At 46.1% G+C, this 16,492-nt stretch overlaps 1 protein-coding gene across 1 annotated transcript in view; it reads right to left on the reverse strand.

The window, feature by feature from the left end:
* Positions 1–1,294: 1,294 nt before the first annotated feature.
* LOC148045371 (maestro heat-like repeat family member 5) overlaps positions 1,295–16,492 on the reverse strand; it is a 29,045-nt gene continuing 13,847 nt past the window's right edge. Inside the window, exons 8-21 of the mRNA XM_087715087.1 lie at positions 15,923–16,058; positions 14,472–14,567; positions 14,216–14,320; positions 13,563–13,698; positions 12,608–12,714; positions 12,133–12,282; positions 11,449–11,603; positions 9,324–9,471; positions 8,786–8,967; positions 8,414–8,551; positions 7,621–7,735; positions 4,025–4,168; positions 3,280–3,456; positions 1,295–1,939 (exon numbers count right to left, since the gene is read on the reverse strand). Coding sequence (XP_087571213.1) covers positions 1,784–1,939; positions 3,280–3,456; positions 4,025–4,168; positions 7,621–7,735; positions 8,414–8,551; positions 8,786–8,967; positions 9,324–9,471; positions 11,449–11,603; positions 12,133–12,282; positions 12,608–12,714; positions 13,563–13,698; positions 14,216–14,320; positions 14,472–14,567; positions 15,923–16,058 — 1,945 coding nt within the window. The 3' untranslated portion in view covers positions 1,295–1,783. The remainder of the gene's footprint in view (positions 1,940–3,279; positions 3,457–4,024; positions 4,169–7,620; positions 7,736–8,413; positions 8,552–8,785; positions 8,968–9,323; positions 9,472–11,448; positions 11,604–12,132; positions 12,283–12,607; positions 12,715–13,562; positions 13,699–14,215; positions 14,321–14,471; positions 14,568–15,922; positions 16,059–16,492) is intronic.

Here is a 16,492-nt window from a genome sequence, read left to right on the forward strand (position 1 = left end):
CTATAAGATTGTTATACTATACTATATTTTATTATACTAAATAATATTATTATACTATATTGGATTTTGTTAGGCATATAATCTAACGGTTGGGTTGTTAATATATGAATCATGTAACAATGCTGTACCTGTTTCTTTAAATAATGGTGTAAATGTGATTGGTTGCTGTTTCCTCAAGCGGCCATAAGATGGAGCCAGAATCACTGTTAGATGCTGATCTGATCTGAGTGTTTGGAAGCTGGCTGTTAGAAGTGTCGTATAGTGATCAGCGTGAGCTATTGTAAGTTTTGCAACTGGGGAGCTTACCTAACAGACTTGACTGGACTGGACTAGACTGGACTATTATACAATGCAATACAATATAATATATATTACATTATATAGTATAGTATATCGTAAGTATTAGTATAATACAGTTTTATATTGTATTATATTATACACACACACAAACACACACACACACACACACACATACACACACAAACACATTTATGTTATTAAAGACAGTTTTATCCAAGTAAAAACCATAAAGGAAAATAAAGAAAAATAGTAGATAGTGAAAAAAGAATAGAAAAAGAAAAGGGAAAGGAAGATGATAAGGAAATGGCTTCTGGTCTTATTAATGCATTTATGTTTTGCCCTCTTTACATCGTAATTTCCCTTTTCCACAAACTACCATTTCTGATCCTCAAACACACAAATCAGTAAGGTTTATAGTCCTCATGGTGGCATGGAACCTCTGGTGTTCCCAAGGGAGAAACAGCCCAAGAAGAATCCCTCTAGCCAGTTTAGTCTAGTGGTTGAGGCATCAGGCAAACAAATCAGGAGCCTGTGAGTTCTAGTCCCACCTTTCTCATGAAAGCCTCCTGGATGACTTGGGGAGTTCTAGTCCTGCCCTTAGGCATGAAAGCTGGCTGGGTGACTTTGGTCCAGTCCCTCTCCCTCAGGGCAGCCCACCTCCCAGGGTTGTTGGGAAGGAAATTAGAGGATGGGGAGAGGGAGGAGAAGCATTAGGGACGTCCACCATCTTGAATGATTTATCTAAAGAAGAAAGGCAGGAGAAAAAGAAAATATATTATACTCTAATCCGGAAGAAAAGGAACCAGCTAGGCTCCTACTTACCACCTCCGAGCAGATGCTGGAATACATGCTCTGGAGACTGGTGTAAATCTCGTAGTCAAACAAAGTCTCTGGAACCTCCTCCCACTTCATAAAGGAGATGCAGGAGATCAGGGTGTTCCTGGAGATCTGGGCCAAGGGAGGAAAGGAGGCATCAGAGGAGCCGGTTCTGAGGTTGTCCATCTTCTGCAGAGAAAGCCCAGCCTCCTCCTTGCTCAGGGGTGGGAAAGGGGATGAGCCACCCCAGGAGGAAGCTATGGCAGGGCAAGGGGGCCCCCGAAGACCAGAGTTCCCCACAATTCAACCCTGATCATATTATATTGGTACCAGGGAAACCATCAAGAAGAAAACAACCCCCTAATCCAAGAATGACCCAACAGAAAACCTACACCCACATCAAAATGATCCAGCATTAAGCAGAGATCAAACCCTCCCCTCCAACCTACTGATGCTGTCACCTAGTTGGGTCCGGAACGGCCTGCTAGAAAACAACCAGGTTCAGAGAGCACCAAGGACCTCACAACTTCAGGTTTGCAGAATTTCTTTGCCTTTTCCAGAGGGTCCACATGATGCAACCACATTGCTCTGAGTGAAGATGGGGGTACAGCGTGGTCTCATGGAGAAGGGAGCATGAAGAGAGCAGGAACTTAGTTGACCCCGCCCTTCAACTCACCTCTCGGGTCCAACTATTAGCCAACTGGATTATGAGAGGAATCAGGTTGTGCAGGATGGATTTGGTCAGATTCCCCTCTGCCCTCTTGACCCCTTTTAAGACCAGGCCAAAAAGGGTGATGGAGGTGTTGCGCAACTCGGTGTCCTCCTACAAGGAAGAGAAATGTGTCAGTCCCTCCAATAGCATTTAGGAAGTGGGAGGTGTTGTGAGAACCTAGAAGAACAAACTGCAGCACACACTTGAGAGACCGCCTCCTGCCAATTACCTCCTCGAGACCTATTAGATCTCATAGATTAGGCCTCCTCCGAGTGCCATCTGCCAGCCAGTGCCGGCTGGCCACTACGCGGAGGAGAGCCTTTTCTGTAGCAGCTCTGACCCTTTGGAACGATCTCCCTGTGGAGATTCGTACCCTCACCACCCTTCAGACCTTCCGCGCAGCCCTCAAGAGCTGGCTATCCCGTCAGGCCTGGGGGTAAAGATTATAATTCGCCCCCACCCGAATGCTGAATGAATGTTGTTTATTCTTTTAATTATGTGTTATGTTATATGTTATTGTATGTATCCCTCCCATATAAGTTGTTAGCCGCCCTGAGTCCCCTCAGGGAAAAGGGCGGCCTATAAATAAACTTATTCTAATTCTAATTCTAACAGTCAGCTGAGCAAAATCTGAGAGCAGAAATTTCAGGCGAGAAAACGTCTCACATTTGATTCTCCTTTGTTTCCTTAAAGAGAAAGGCAGGGAGGGATCCACTAAACCTACAATAAAAGCCTTCGTAACTCCCATCCTCTTCATCTGATCTGCCTCAGTTTCCCACTCACGAGACAAAGCAAGGGGAGTCTGGCAACTGTTTCTCTAGACAAGGCCATGCCAATGGTTGGCCATGGGTGTAAAAGGCTTGCAGGCCAACCTCTATGGTGTGATCGAGGGGTTGTTTTCCCATCTTTGCAGCTTTCAGATGTGAGGACTCCAACTCCAGTATGCTGGCTGGAGAATTCTGGGAATTGAAGTCCTCACCTCTCCAAGTTGCCAAGAGGGAGAAATACTGATGGAGACCAGAGTTTCCCAATCTGAGCAGCTTTCAGATGTGGGGACTTCAACCTTCTCAGGCCAGCAGAGATGAAATCCACACACCTTAAAGTGTCTGAGATCAAGCAACACCAATCGGGATTTTTAATAAATATGGAGGGTGATTGATGGTGGTTTGGTGAAGCTGAAGAGAGTGGCAACCTTCATTCTCTTCCACCTCATCTGGCACTTCTCCAGCTCTCTGGAAGGGCTCAATGATCATCTGCAAGCTCACACACTCTTTTAGATGAGAACAACACAGTTGTTGCTGAACTATTTCTAAGACTTTTTGATAAAATTAGAATTCTTCAGATGGTACCCAGGCGATCTTTGTGGAAGAAAAAGAGAGAAGGGAGGGAGGGTGGGAGAGGAAGAGAGAGAGGGGGTGGTGGATTAGTTTGTTGTGATTTGGTTGACGTACATCAGCAAAATAATTCCCCAGGACCGGAATAAGGTTGACAGCTTTCCATCCATAGGTTTGAGCATTCAGATGCCGGAAAAGGAACTGAAGCGTCCGGAGTGATTCTTTTGCTACAGACTTGTCTGGGTGACAAGCACAGTTGACCACAGGGACTAGCACCGGCTCTAACATCGTATTCTGCAGGAAGGAGGGAAAAGAGGGAACGATTAAACATGGTCACTGGAGTTCTCTGAGTCTAGGAATGACAAACACAGAGAAGCCCACAGAACATAGAATAACAGGGTTGAAAAGGAACTTGGAGGTCATCTAGTCCAACCCCCTGCTCAAGCAGGAGACCCTACACTATTCTGGACAAATGGTTGTCCAGTCTCTTCTTGAAAGCCTCCAGTATTGGAGCACCCACAACTTCTGGAGGCAAGTCGTTCCACTGGTTAATTGTCCTTATTGTCAGGAAATTTCTCCTTAGTTCTAGGTTGCTTCTCTCCTTCATTGGTTTCCATCCATTGCTTCTTGTTCTGCTTTGGATGTCCTCCAAGAGGATCTGTCTCCAAATTGATCCTTCAGATCTTCCAGGGATGCCTCCATCTTTGTAGAAGAGAGGCCACTGTAGCTGAGGGCATCCTCTTTCTGGTGGTTGACTTCTTCTCCTCCTTCTACCCTTCCTAACCTTGTAGAATTCCTAGAGAGTGAGGTCACACCTGCTGCTCCCTTGAAAGTCCCTCCCTTCCTACCCCCCATCTCTTACCTCAAAGGGGTGCTGGAGAAGATACCCCAGACCACGAACAGCAAATATTTGGATGAGGGGATATGGCTCAGCCATCCATTTTTGGAGGACCCTGAGGATGTCCTTCATGATGAACAAGTGTCCAAGCTCCGGGTGAGAGAGAAGCTGGGGAAGAAGAGTGGAGTGATGGATTATTAACCAAGCAAAGGAAGAGAACTTTCCTCAGAGCCTCTATGAAGAGATGCCACATTCAGCCATTATGGGGAGAGGAAAAGAAAAGACAGTCCTCATATAGTGATGGCGGAAAGTCACCATGGCACTGATAAAAGGGACAACTCCATTTTTCAGACTCATGACCATTGATCACAGTCACCTGATCAAAAATTGGGTACTTGACGGTCCGTATTTATGACGGTCACAGTGTTTCTTTTTTTTTCTTTTTTTCTTTTTTTTAATTTTTAAACAAACAAAATAAACATATAACATAAAACCACCCTCCAGTCACATACAGTATGTCAATTGGTCACAAAACTCCTGTGCCTCCTCACCATAGTCTTCACTTACAATTTATATAGAATCTCATATTATCAATCTAATATATATGTATACAATTATTATAATTATTTAACATTTATTTGGCTATAGTTATTATTACTTCTTTATGTGAGATATTCTAAATTTAGAATAGATTTATATTATGACATTTCATTACATCATCCTAAAACCATCCAGTAATATTACATCTTTACATTGTATTCTATATAAAATTATTGATCTGTGGTTACAAAACTTTCATGCATCCTCTCCATAGTCCTCACTTACAATTTATATAGAATTTCATTATTAATCATTTATTTGACTATAACTATTATTCATTTTATGCGTAATATTCTAACTAAATTAGTTTTTATTATAGCACTTCATTACATCATCCTGTATCCTTCCAATAGTTGTGAAATCTTATATCTCTTGCCATTTGTAGTATTTGTGTTCTAATTGCTTTCTTGGTAGATCTTATATGGACTTCTCTTGGCAACTTGTTTTTCATTGCATATCTTGTAAAGACTTGAAACCCCTCGTCTGTTCCTTGCATCAACTTCACTTTGGTTATTACCGATGCTTCTGCCAAAATTTCTAACATTAGAGCTGCCCAATTTTTTTCCTTTTTTTCTTCTATATTTTGGAAATCTGATCTATCAATCTCCCATAACAATATTCCACTCTTGTCTTTTCCAACCTCAATCTCCTGTCAATATCACCAATTTTCTTATCTCTTTGTTCATCTTTTTCTTCAATTCTTCTGTTCTTTGTTCAATATTCTGCATTCTCTTTCTTTTCTTTTTCATGTTGCAACATTCCTCCAGATAGTATACACTGCCACTATATAGAATCCAAGGCTTTTTGATTAAGTTCCAAACAAGTTCACTGCAATTCTTCTATCTTTCAAGGCTTTCTTTTTACTGATAGTACCCCGGAGGAGCACCTGTATAAACAATCCATGCTCATCTGCAGTGACGTGCGGTGAAGGATACCGTTGGTGAGGCAAGAGCGGTGAGTCCCTCCCCAGCCAGCCAGCACTCACCCCCACCCGACCTGTTTCCTGCTTGGCCGGCCGGCTGGCCGGCACAAAGACAAACCGCTCTTCTCATCCCAGCCAGCCAGCCACCCGACCTGCTCCCAAGAATGTCAGCGGGGACGGAGGAGGTGAGGGGCGAGGCGGCAGAGCGCGGTAGCGTCGAGAAGCAAAAATATTTAAAACTCTTTCCTTTCTCTCAGGAGACTGGGGAGGCTCTGCCTCCCTTGCCTCTAGTGACTGCACGTCCCTGCTCATCTGTCTATCATTTTCAATAAACAAGCTCAGAGACCTTGAAATGTAAATCAAATGTGCAAAGAAAAAAAAAGAAAAACAATGTTTCCAAGCCTCCAAGCCTCTAAGTGGCAGTGTAACTTCTTTTCTTCTACTTTTACTCCCCTCTTTATATTCCAAACTTCAGGAGAAAAAGAAAAGTTTTTAAAAAGAATATGCACTAGAGAATTGAAAAAAGAAAAAGAAAGAAAGTAGTAGAAGAAGAAAAAATCCAGTCCAGTTTAAAAAGTAAGAAGCGTTTGAAAAAAATTCCATCAATAAAAAGATTAAAAAACAGAGGGTGTGGGGCTAGCTGCCAGGACGAATGGCTGCTTGAATGGAGAGCTCCATGAAGAGCAGCTGGATCTGGCATCCGGAGGGGTTTCTGGAAAGACTTTTGTAAACCAAAGATTTCCTGTAGGGAAGACTGAAGAGAAGGTTGGTTTGGCACGACCATAGCAGTGGTGGGTTTCAAAAATTGTTCGAACCTACTCTGTGGGTGTGGCCTCCTTTGTGGGAGTGGCTTGCCGCCCATGTGACCAGATGGGAGTGGCTTGCTGCCCATGCGACCGAATATGAAGATGCCGACGACACTTGTCAGAACCACCTTAAATTACCTCACACACAGAACTGGCATGCATAAGAATGTGATGTAAACCTGTTTTTTAAAAGGCATCTTTGGTTTGGGTTAAAAGAACTTCAACACATGCAATAAGCGAGAAGCTGCAGGAGTCGCGAGTGGCTTAACAGATTCCTGATCTTGGAGGAAGGTATTTTTATTCCAAAACAGCTCAAGAGATTAAGATTAAGGAGTAGGGTGGTTGTTTTTTTAAACCCCCCCCTTTATTGTTTTCTTATAATATATGAATCTGTTGATATATAGACTATATCACCCCTTAATACTCCTTAAAATTGATTATTGAGTAGAGGAAGAGGGAAAAGGAGAGGGAAAGTGAGGAGAGGGAGAGGAAGGAAGGAAGGAAGGAAGGAAGGAAGGAAGGAAGGAAGGAAGGAAGGAAGGACTGGAGAAAGTTACGAGGGAGAGAAGAAATCGTATCTTTGTGATGTCAGCTTCACATGCTAACGGTCGCAGTGTTTTGAGGTTACGTGATCCGTTTTGTGACCGCCTGATAAGCCAAGTCAATGGGGAAACCAGATTCACTTAACCGTGTGACTAACTTAACAACGGCAGCAATTCACTTAACAACTGTGGCAAAGGAAGTGGTAAAATGGGACAAAACCTGCTTAGGGACCGAGCAACAGAAATTTGTGGCTCAGTTGTGGTCATAAGTCGCTCAGTTGTGGCTCAGTTGTGGTCATAAGTCAAGGACAACCTGTAGAAGAAAATCACTGAAATATCTGGTTTATCCTAAGTTTATGACTATGGCATTGGCTTGAGGGTTTCTGCGATCACTTAGTGACCAGTGGAGGTTCTATGACGGTCTTATGTCGAAGACTACAGAATGGCAATACAAAACTGTCTATAATGCAAAGAGGAAACGGAATTTGGGGTCATTGAATCTTCCTTCCTCCCTCCCTCCTTCTCTCCAATTCCATCGATTAACAGAGTAAGAGGAGACCTTGGAAGTCTTCTAGTCCAACCCCTTGACCAAGCAGGAGACCATCTACTATGTCAGACAAACAGCTGTCCAGTCTCTTCTTCAAAGCCTCCAGTGATGGAGCCCCCACAACTTCAACTTCCTAATCATAAAGTCCCCCTGAATCCTGCACAACTTTCCTGGAGTTCCACAATGTTGTGGTGCATCCTCACCTCCGAGAAGAACACCATGCCAATTGTCTTCTCCCTTAAGTCGGGATGGTGCAGGTAGGTGTTGGCATGTCTGAACATCATCTTCATCTCCACTTTATTGTATGCAAAGAGTTTCCTAAAGATCAAATAGGGAGAAATCAGATAAGATCTGCTGGTGAGTGAGGAGAAAATCACCAAGCTAGAGAAATGATTATCTGAATTATGGATAAATGAATTACTCAATGAATTAGTCCATTTACAGAATTTCTCACCCTCCCTCTCTTTTTCTGTCTTTCTCTCCCTCCTCCTCCCTCTCCTTCCGTCCCTCCCTCTACATCTCATTCTCTCTCTCCTTTTGTCTCCCTCTGACACTCCCTCTCTTTCTTGGTCTTTTTCTTCTTCCCTCCTCTTCCTCTCTCCCTCTCCTTTCTTTGTCTCCCTCTCTCTCCCCCTCCGCCTCCCTCTCTTTCGCTCTCTCCCTTCCCTTCCTCTCCTCTATCTCCCCTTCCCTCTCTCTATATTTCCTCCCACTCAACCACCCTTTCTTTCTCTTTCTCTCTGTGCCTCTTCTTCGTCCTCTCCTTCTGACCACCCTTCCTCTCTCTTTCACTCTCTTTCTCCCTTCCTCTCTCCTTTTCCTCTATCTAACCCTCCCTCTTCCTCTCTTTCTCTCTCCCTCCCCCTTCCCTCCCTCTTCCCCCTCTCCCTCACTTTCTCTCTCTCTGCCTCTTCTTCCTCTTCTCCCTCAGCCCTCCCCTCCCTCTCTCACCCACTGCCACTCAAGGCCAAGTTCTTTGGACTCTGAAGTTCTTACCGGACCAGGTGGAAAATGGCCTCAAACAGACTATCTGGGCTCAAGAGCATCTTCCAGCATCCCAGCGTCGTCAAATCTTCATACTCCTCATTGTATCCGGCAGACAGGATGAGGTTTTTGATCGCCTCCACTGCCGTGCTAAATCAAAGGAAGGGAGAAGAGTCGGTGCCAATGCTTCAGCTGATGCCCCCTGCAAAGGCCATGCTTCCCCTGACCCCAACCGGCCTCCCGCTGCCCTCAGGAGAGCTCCAGCTTTCACTTGGCGGCTTGTGCAACAACCACAAAACACAATAGCAAATCAGCCTCCCTTTATTTCTTCCCCTTTCAGTTATATCCAGTTGGATCCAGATTGGTCCCAGGAGATTTCCTTACTTCAAGAGGTTGATCTGTTCTGAACGGTCCATGACTCTGCTGGACCTCCCGGATCCACTCTTGCTGGCTCCCAGGAGGAAGTACAGCTGCGTGACCAGGGCGAGGAGCAGGTTGGAGAATTTGTTGGGGAGGAGCTCAGCAGCGTTCGGGAGGGACAGGAGGAAAGAGAGGGCATTGGTGGCCTAGAAATGGAATGAAGGGAGAGTCACCTTGGGCTCCCCAGTTTACTTAGATTCATCACCTTCTTCCTCTTCCCCAGAATCCCTTGCAGGGTGGACTCTGGCCAACTGAACGGAGCTGAGGGTTTACTGGCCAGATGCCCTTTCTGTTGCCAATGAGGAGTTTTGTTTGACAGATACATTCTCATTGAGCCCAGGAAGAGAAACATCTGCCTCCACCTAAAAAGGAGGAGGGGCTTATGCCAAATGACGCTCCAATTTTAGCCCCAGCAGTTTTCCCACTGCCTCCCTCTCCCCTTCCCTTAGGTGTTCCCCACCTCTAGATCCAAGGGAAAGAGAGCCACCAGTGGAGGGCTTACAGCAATGGGCATGAAGGACTTGCTATTCCTCCTTGAGAGGGCATCGGTGCTGGGGTCTTGGTCTTCCAGCCTTTTCATGAGGGGCTTCATGATCTTCAGATTGGCATAAGGGTCTTCAGCCAGCGCCTCCCAAATCTCCCTGGCATTTCTGCGGAGGGGGAGAAACCGATTGGGAGGGAATCAGATCCTTTCCCCATTTCGGAAGAGACGGCCAGCCAGAGAGATGACCCCCCACCCCCAAACAGAAGGAAGGATTGGAAAACCGAAGTCCAAATGAATGGCTCTCATGCCAGAAAAATATATATACACAGGTAGTTCTCGACTTACAACCATTTCTCCAGGAGCCATTCAAAGAAACAACGTCATTGAAAAAAGTGACTTATTCCCAGTTTTCACACTTTCCAGCATCCTTAGGATCATCTGACCAAAATTCAGACTCCTGGACAACTGGTTCAAATTTATGACCATCCCAAAGTCAAGTGATCACATTTTGTGACCTTCTAATAAGCACATTGAATAGTCAGATTCACTTAACGACCATGTTTCCCTCTTGACAACTGCAGTGATTCATTTAACGAATGTGACAAGAAAAGTCATAAAATATCTTTCAAAGTTCATTCCCATCTCGACCCTCATCTGATGTGACCTCCCACAAGAAGACTTCATCTGTGACACACCCATGGCCCATCAAAACATCCATCAAGACCCTTACCTGACACGACCTTTACTGACCTCCCCATCACAAGACCCATTACAAGATCCCCACCTGACACGACCCTCAATCTGAGGTGACCTCCCCATCACAAGACCCTCACTTGATATGATCCACACCTGACATGACCTCTCCATCACAAGACCTTCCCTTGATATGACCCTCACCTGGTCCATCAGAAGACCCATCAGAAGATCCTCACCTGACATGACCCTCAATCTGAGGTGATCTCCCCATCACAAGGCCCTCACTTGATATGACTCTCACCTGACATGACTTCCACATCACAAGACCCATCACAAGATCCCCACCTGACATAACCCTCAATCTCCACATCACAAGACCCTCACTTGATATGACTCTCACCTGGTCCATCAGAAGACCCATCACAAGATCCTCACTTGATATGGTCCACACCTGACATGACCTCCACATCACAAGACCCATCACAAGATCCCCACCTGCATAACCCTCAATTTGTGGTGACCTCCCCATCACAAGACCCTCACTTGATATGACTCTCGCCTGGTCCATCAGAAGACCCATTACAAGTTCCTCACCTGACATAACCCTCAATATGAGGTGATCTCCCCATCACAAGACCCTCACTTGATATGACTCTCACCTGGTCCATCAGAAGACCCATCAGAAGACCCTCACTTGATATGACCCTGACCTGAGACAACCCACACCTGATGTGACCTTTCCATCACAAGACCTACTGACCACACCAAGCCCTTACAGGCAGAAGATCATCAGCACTAGCGTTCCTTAAACTCCATTGAAGATGTTACCTTGCCTGGTAACAAAACATTTGGAAACCAACGCAGAAGCTTAGAGAACCAACTTCCACCCTCTTCCGCCACCTGAGCTCATTTCATTTCATTTCATTTATTAAATTTCTATGCCGCCCAATCCCGAAGGACTCCGGGCGGCTTACAGAAATGAAAAAAATTAAAAAGAATTATTAAAAACAATTGGGCACAACAAGGTTAAAAAGGGAAACTCAACAAACACCCAATCAGGAGGGGGCTGGACCTCAATCATGGGGTCAACAGCCCCAAGCCTGCCGGAAAAGCCAGGTTTTAATGGCTTTGCGAAAGGCCATGAGAGTGGGCAGGGCCCAGATCTCAGGGAGCAGCTCATGCCATAGGGCCGGAGCGGCAACAGAAAAGGCCCTACTCCTAGGCGCCACCAGCTGGCATTGTCCCGCTGACGGCACCCAGAGAAGGTTCACTTGTGCGATCTTATTGGTCTGAGGGAGGTATGTGGCAGAAGACAGTCTCGCAGATACCCGGGTCGTAGGACATATAGGGCTTCAAAGGCAACAGGGATTCACCCCATTGTAAAGGATTGAGAGACTCTGAGGAATCCAAGACAACAGGATGCCCATCTCCTTGAAGTTCTTCTTACCCATCACAGCCAACGGAGGATTCCAGCAATATGTCCACAACTTGGTTGACCCTCTTGGAGGCCAAGTGACATACGGCCTTGAGGGCGAGGGCTTTGGTTGCTGGGTGGGTAATATTCGGGAGACGCTGGTAGATCTCCTTCAAGATCATGGGTAGCTATGGCAAAAGAGAGATTGGAGGATGAGATTCAGTGTTGGTCTCCATTGGAGATGCAGTAGGGATGATAACTTCCACTCATTGGGGAAAATAAATTGGCCCCCACAATGTCAAAGTTTGCCCTACGTTTTTTTAAAAAAAACTCCTGATTTGTCCAGCTGCCTGTGATATTTTATTTATTGGTATATTTTAGGAGATTTATATTGCCGCCTATTCGCACATGACGACTCAAGGCGGCTGACAAAGCCATAAAAACATCTGGCGCCTTCACCACTGCCACATTGGCTCACCAAATGTTATTTTTCATGAAAAAAATGGCTCCTTTGTTTTGCCCTTACCTTCTTCTGGGAGGTTTGGACAACTTTCTCAACAGCCCTAGGATCGCTCAGTGGCCTCCTATCCAGCCTTAGCCTTCTTAAAACCAGAAGAAGTGTCATCACTGAGCCAAAAAGGTCTCAGCCATTCTCATCTTTGTTTTCTACAAAATCTCCTACATCCCTTTTTGCTCCAAACCCTGCAATGTCCTTACTTCCTTCATTTCCTCCTCATCACCAAACTCCAATAGGATGGCGTTGAGGAGCAGCCCCGCAGAGTGTGAGATGTCCACGTGTGTCAAAGCCCCCAGGGTTTCCAAGAGCAGCTGCGTTAGCTGCAATGGGCTGAGATGCTTCCCAAAAGCCTATCGGAGAGAAGGAAAGGAGACCATGCAGAGATGCCTTAGAGCTTTGATGCCCTTCTCTTGAGACTTTGACCCAGATTGGGGGACAGCACATCGTGTAGAGATGCAGCCTTATTCCATGTCCTCCATCAGGTGGGATTCGGATGGAGTCAAAGAAGCCAACATGGCAGCTACCCTTTCTTCCTCCTAGGCATTGGGGGGAGGGGTACCCAAAGCCCAATCTTGGGAGAATGCCATCCCCACTGTGAGATTGACTCCTTTGAGGCTCTCCGGGTCAGGAGGAGGAGGAAAAGGAAGCCAGGCCAAAGGCTGATCCAAAACATACCTTCGCCATTTTGGAGATGTTGTTGTGGAAGATCCCAGAGCCCGAAACAAAGAATTCCTCCCTCTGCAAATGTACAATGTTCTTCTGTTTCTTGTCCATTTCTTTTGCTTGGGAGGGAGGGGAAGAAACCGCAAGGTCAGATTTTGGCCTTCGGAACCTGGGAACTTCCTTCATCTGATGGCCATTTTAATCATAGCAAGAGAAGAGAAGATCTGGAGCTCAGGGTCGACCTGAGGGGTCCCTGGTGCTCTCTGACCTGGGGGGTTTCCTTGCAGGTGTTTCATTGCCCAACTAGGGAACGTCATCAGGGGGGATGACCATCAATACTTATGGAAGCACAGAGAAAAGATCCCTCCCTTCAAGTACTGATGACGTTACCTAGTTGGGTCATGAAATGTCAAGAAGAAAACCACCAAGCTCAGAGAGCACCAAGGACCCCGCTGTCCTTCTCCTCCTCTTCCTCCTCCTCTAACTCTTTTCCCTCTCTCTTCGCTACTTTCTCATTACCTCCTCTTCCCTTCCCTCTTGATTTCCTCCCCCACTCCCTCCTCCTCCTCCCCTTCCTCATCTTCCTCTCCCTCTCTTCCTCTCTCTTCCCTCCCTTCTCATCTCCTCCTCCACTTGCTGCTCCTCTTCCTCCTCCTTCTCCTCCCTGTCTTCCTTTCTCCCTCTCCTCCCCCTCCTTGCTCCCTGCCCCTCTCTTCATCGTTCCTTCTCTCTCCCCCCTCCTCTTCCTCCTCCCTAGCTGACTCACAACGTGAGAATCGCCTTCTTAAAAGGACCCCTGGCCCTGAAAAATGCCAATATCAACTGCCAATTCCAGGCATCTCTGCCAAGCCCAATGACCCAACGTTTCTTGGCTAAGCCACAGACTGTGCCACCCAACGCTCTCCTGGGCAGGGAGCATCCCTGGTCTTCTTGCAGCAAGTCAACCGTTGGAGTCCAAAGTTCTCACCCATTTTGCTCATGAGGAGGTGGTGCAGGTGGTAGGCAACCTCTGCGGATATCCGGCCAATTTCTGGTCTGCTGTCGCCAATGTGCAGGGCCAGCAAAGCCACCAGTTGTCCCAGCAAAGAAAAGTCACCTGTGGTCTAAAGAAAGGAAGGGGAAAGGAGGGGAAAGAGGAGAGAGAAGGGGAGGGGGCTCATGAAGCTTTCAGCTGGCTGAAATCAGGGAATAAGAACCACAGAACCACAGAATCTTAGAGACACAGAATGATAGAATCATAGAATTATCAAATATTTGAATATAAGAATCTTTGAATCACAGAACCTGAGAATTACAGAATCTCAGAATCTTTGAATCACAGAACCTGAGAATTTTAGAATCTCAGAATCTTTGAATCACAGAACCTGAGAATTTCAGAATTTCAGAATCTTTGAATCACAGAACCTGAGAATTACAGAATCTCAGTATCACAGCATGACAGAACCGCAGTGGCTGGAAGGAACCGTGGAGGTCTTCTCCTCCAATCCTCTGCTCAAGCAGGACTCCTTGTATCCTCCTGGTCACATCCCAAAGGTGCTTTTCCCAAAAGGCAGCTGGACTTTCTTGGGGGGTTTCCTTTCTTTGAAAACATTTTGCTTCTCATCCCAAAGGGAGACTTACATCGAAATTGACATTTTCTAAAACGAACTTGAAGAGGTGCTTGATGGTCTTGAGGGCCCTCCATCTCTCGTGGCTCTTGGGAGAATCGATCCAGGGATTTGTGTGCTGCCAGGGGAAACGAAGGAGAGGGAGGAAAGGAGGAATGGGTCATTCCCAGTTGGAAGAGCCACAGACTCCACAGGGGGACAGAAGGGCCAAATCCAGCCTGAACATCTGGCTGACCGGGCGACCCACCCCAAGAAAGATCTCTCTTTACCATCAGGATCTCCTGCAGGGCATCCAAATTGGGAGCTTCAGACAGCAATCCGGTCAGCATGTTGTTGCAGGCAGTGGCTATTTGATGATAGAAATCCTATAAAAAAGGAGAAAATGTCAGAAGGAAGGAGGGGCGTTAAGGAAGGAACGGCTCCTGAAAGAGGCAGAAATCCAGAGGTGATGTCCCCTTTATGACTGGGGCACTGCAGCTCCCAACCTTCCTGAGCCAGCCATGGAATTCTGGGAGTTGAAGTCCAGAGGTCTGCAGTAAATGGAGTGGCTGACCTTGCAGGGCCGTTTTTTCTTCCTTAACAGTTCTGGGAGATTCAAATACAAGCAGTCCTCATCTTACGACCACAATTGAGACCAAAATTTCCATTGCTAAGTGAGACATTAGTGAATTTTGCCCCCATTTTATGAACTTTCTTGCCACAGGGGTTAAATGTATCACTTTGGTTGTTAAGTTGGTCACACAGTTGTTAAGTGAATCCAACTTCCCTATTTACTAGTCAGAAGGTCACAGTAGGGGTGTCATGTGACCCTATAATACTCCGACTATCATAAATCTGATTCGGTTGCTAAGCATGTGAATTCTGAGGGTTATCTGAGACTACCTAGGAATCAGTGGTGGGTTTCAAAAAATTTTCGAACCTACTCTGTGGGTGTGGCCGCCTTTGTGGGAGTGGCTTGCTGGCCATGTGACCTGGTGGAAGTAGCTTGCTGACCAGGTGTTTTCTCTCTCTCTCTCTCTCTCTCTCTCTCTTTCTCTCTCTCCTTCCTTTTGTCTCTCTGTCCCCTTTTCCTTTTTTCTTTCATCTCTCTCACTTTTTCTTTCTTTTTTTTCTTTATTTATTTCTTCCTTTCTTTCTCTTTCTGTGTGTGTGTGTGTGTGTGTGTGTGTGTGTGTGTGTGTGTGTCAGTGTTGGGTTTCAAAATTTTTTGGAACCTCTTCTGTAGGTGTGGCCTGCTTTCTGGGTCCACTGGTGGAACCTCTTCTAAACGTTTCAGTGGATTTGACGAACCAGTTCTACCGAACTGGTGCAAACTGGTAGGAACCCACCTCTGCTAGGAATCATAGCTAGTGCCTGCAGACCATGGTTGCTCTGCCCCACCATGGCCCTTCTTTTGTTGTGGGGCAAAGGGAGGAGATGGGAATTGATCTTGAGAAGATCCTTCAACCAGAAGATAAAAGAGAAGTGGAGGAAGAGAGAAATGATGGGGAGGAAAAACCCCTGGAAATGTTTAGGGCTTCAAAATAGGGACTCCTGGGATCCAGAAACGTAGAACGAGAAGGGGAAGCAGACTTTCAAGACCAAAGAGGAAGGGACAAGCCAAGGGGACCTTTGGCTCGAGGGATGGATCCAGGGCTGTTGAGGAGATCAGGAATCCTGTTCACTGCATCCTTGTTTCCAGGTGGATCCCCTATTGCTTTGCTCCATCTGGACTGCTCACCTGAGAGTGAGATGATGGGGGTTGGCTATCTGTTTTCATTGTGGCTACTTTGAGAGCTGGCAATGAAAACACCTTCCGGATGCTTTGGTTGACCACTTCAGACCTCACCTCAGAGTTCAAGGAGGGCTTCATACGGCTGATTAAAGACAAGAAAAGAGGAGGGAGGTGTGAGGAGATCCTAGACTCAGGGTGCTAAAAGGGACCTTGGATGTCTTCTACTCCAACTCTTGCTTAATGGTCCTTAAACCATCCCAGTCAGATGCTTGTCCTCTCTTTTTCTGAAAACCTCGAGTGATGGAGAGCACACAACATCTGGAAGCAAACCCTTCCACTGATTGATTGTTCTCAGTGTAAAGAATCTTCTATCTATCTATCTATCTATCTATCTATCTATCTATCTATCTATCTATCTATCTATCTATCCATCCATCCATCCATCCATCCATCCATCCATCCATCCATCCCTCTCCATCCATCCATCCATCCATCCATCCTTCCACCCACCCACCCACCACAGCCCTGATGTGTCCTCCTATGGAAAGTTATCACCCCGCCCTCTCCCAGAAAAAT

The sequence above is a fragment of the Thamnophis sirtalis genome, unplaced genomic scaffold, assembly GCF_051295495.1.
Source record: "Thamnophis sirtalis isolate CommonGarterSnake01/CBP01778 unplaced genomic scaffold, rThaSir2_p1.2 scaffold_5, whole genome shotgun sequence".
Lineage (NCBI taxonomy): Eukaryota > Metazoa > Chordata > Lepidosauria > Squamata > Natricidae > Thamnophis > Thamnophis sirtalis.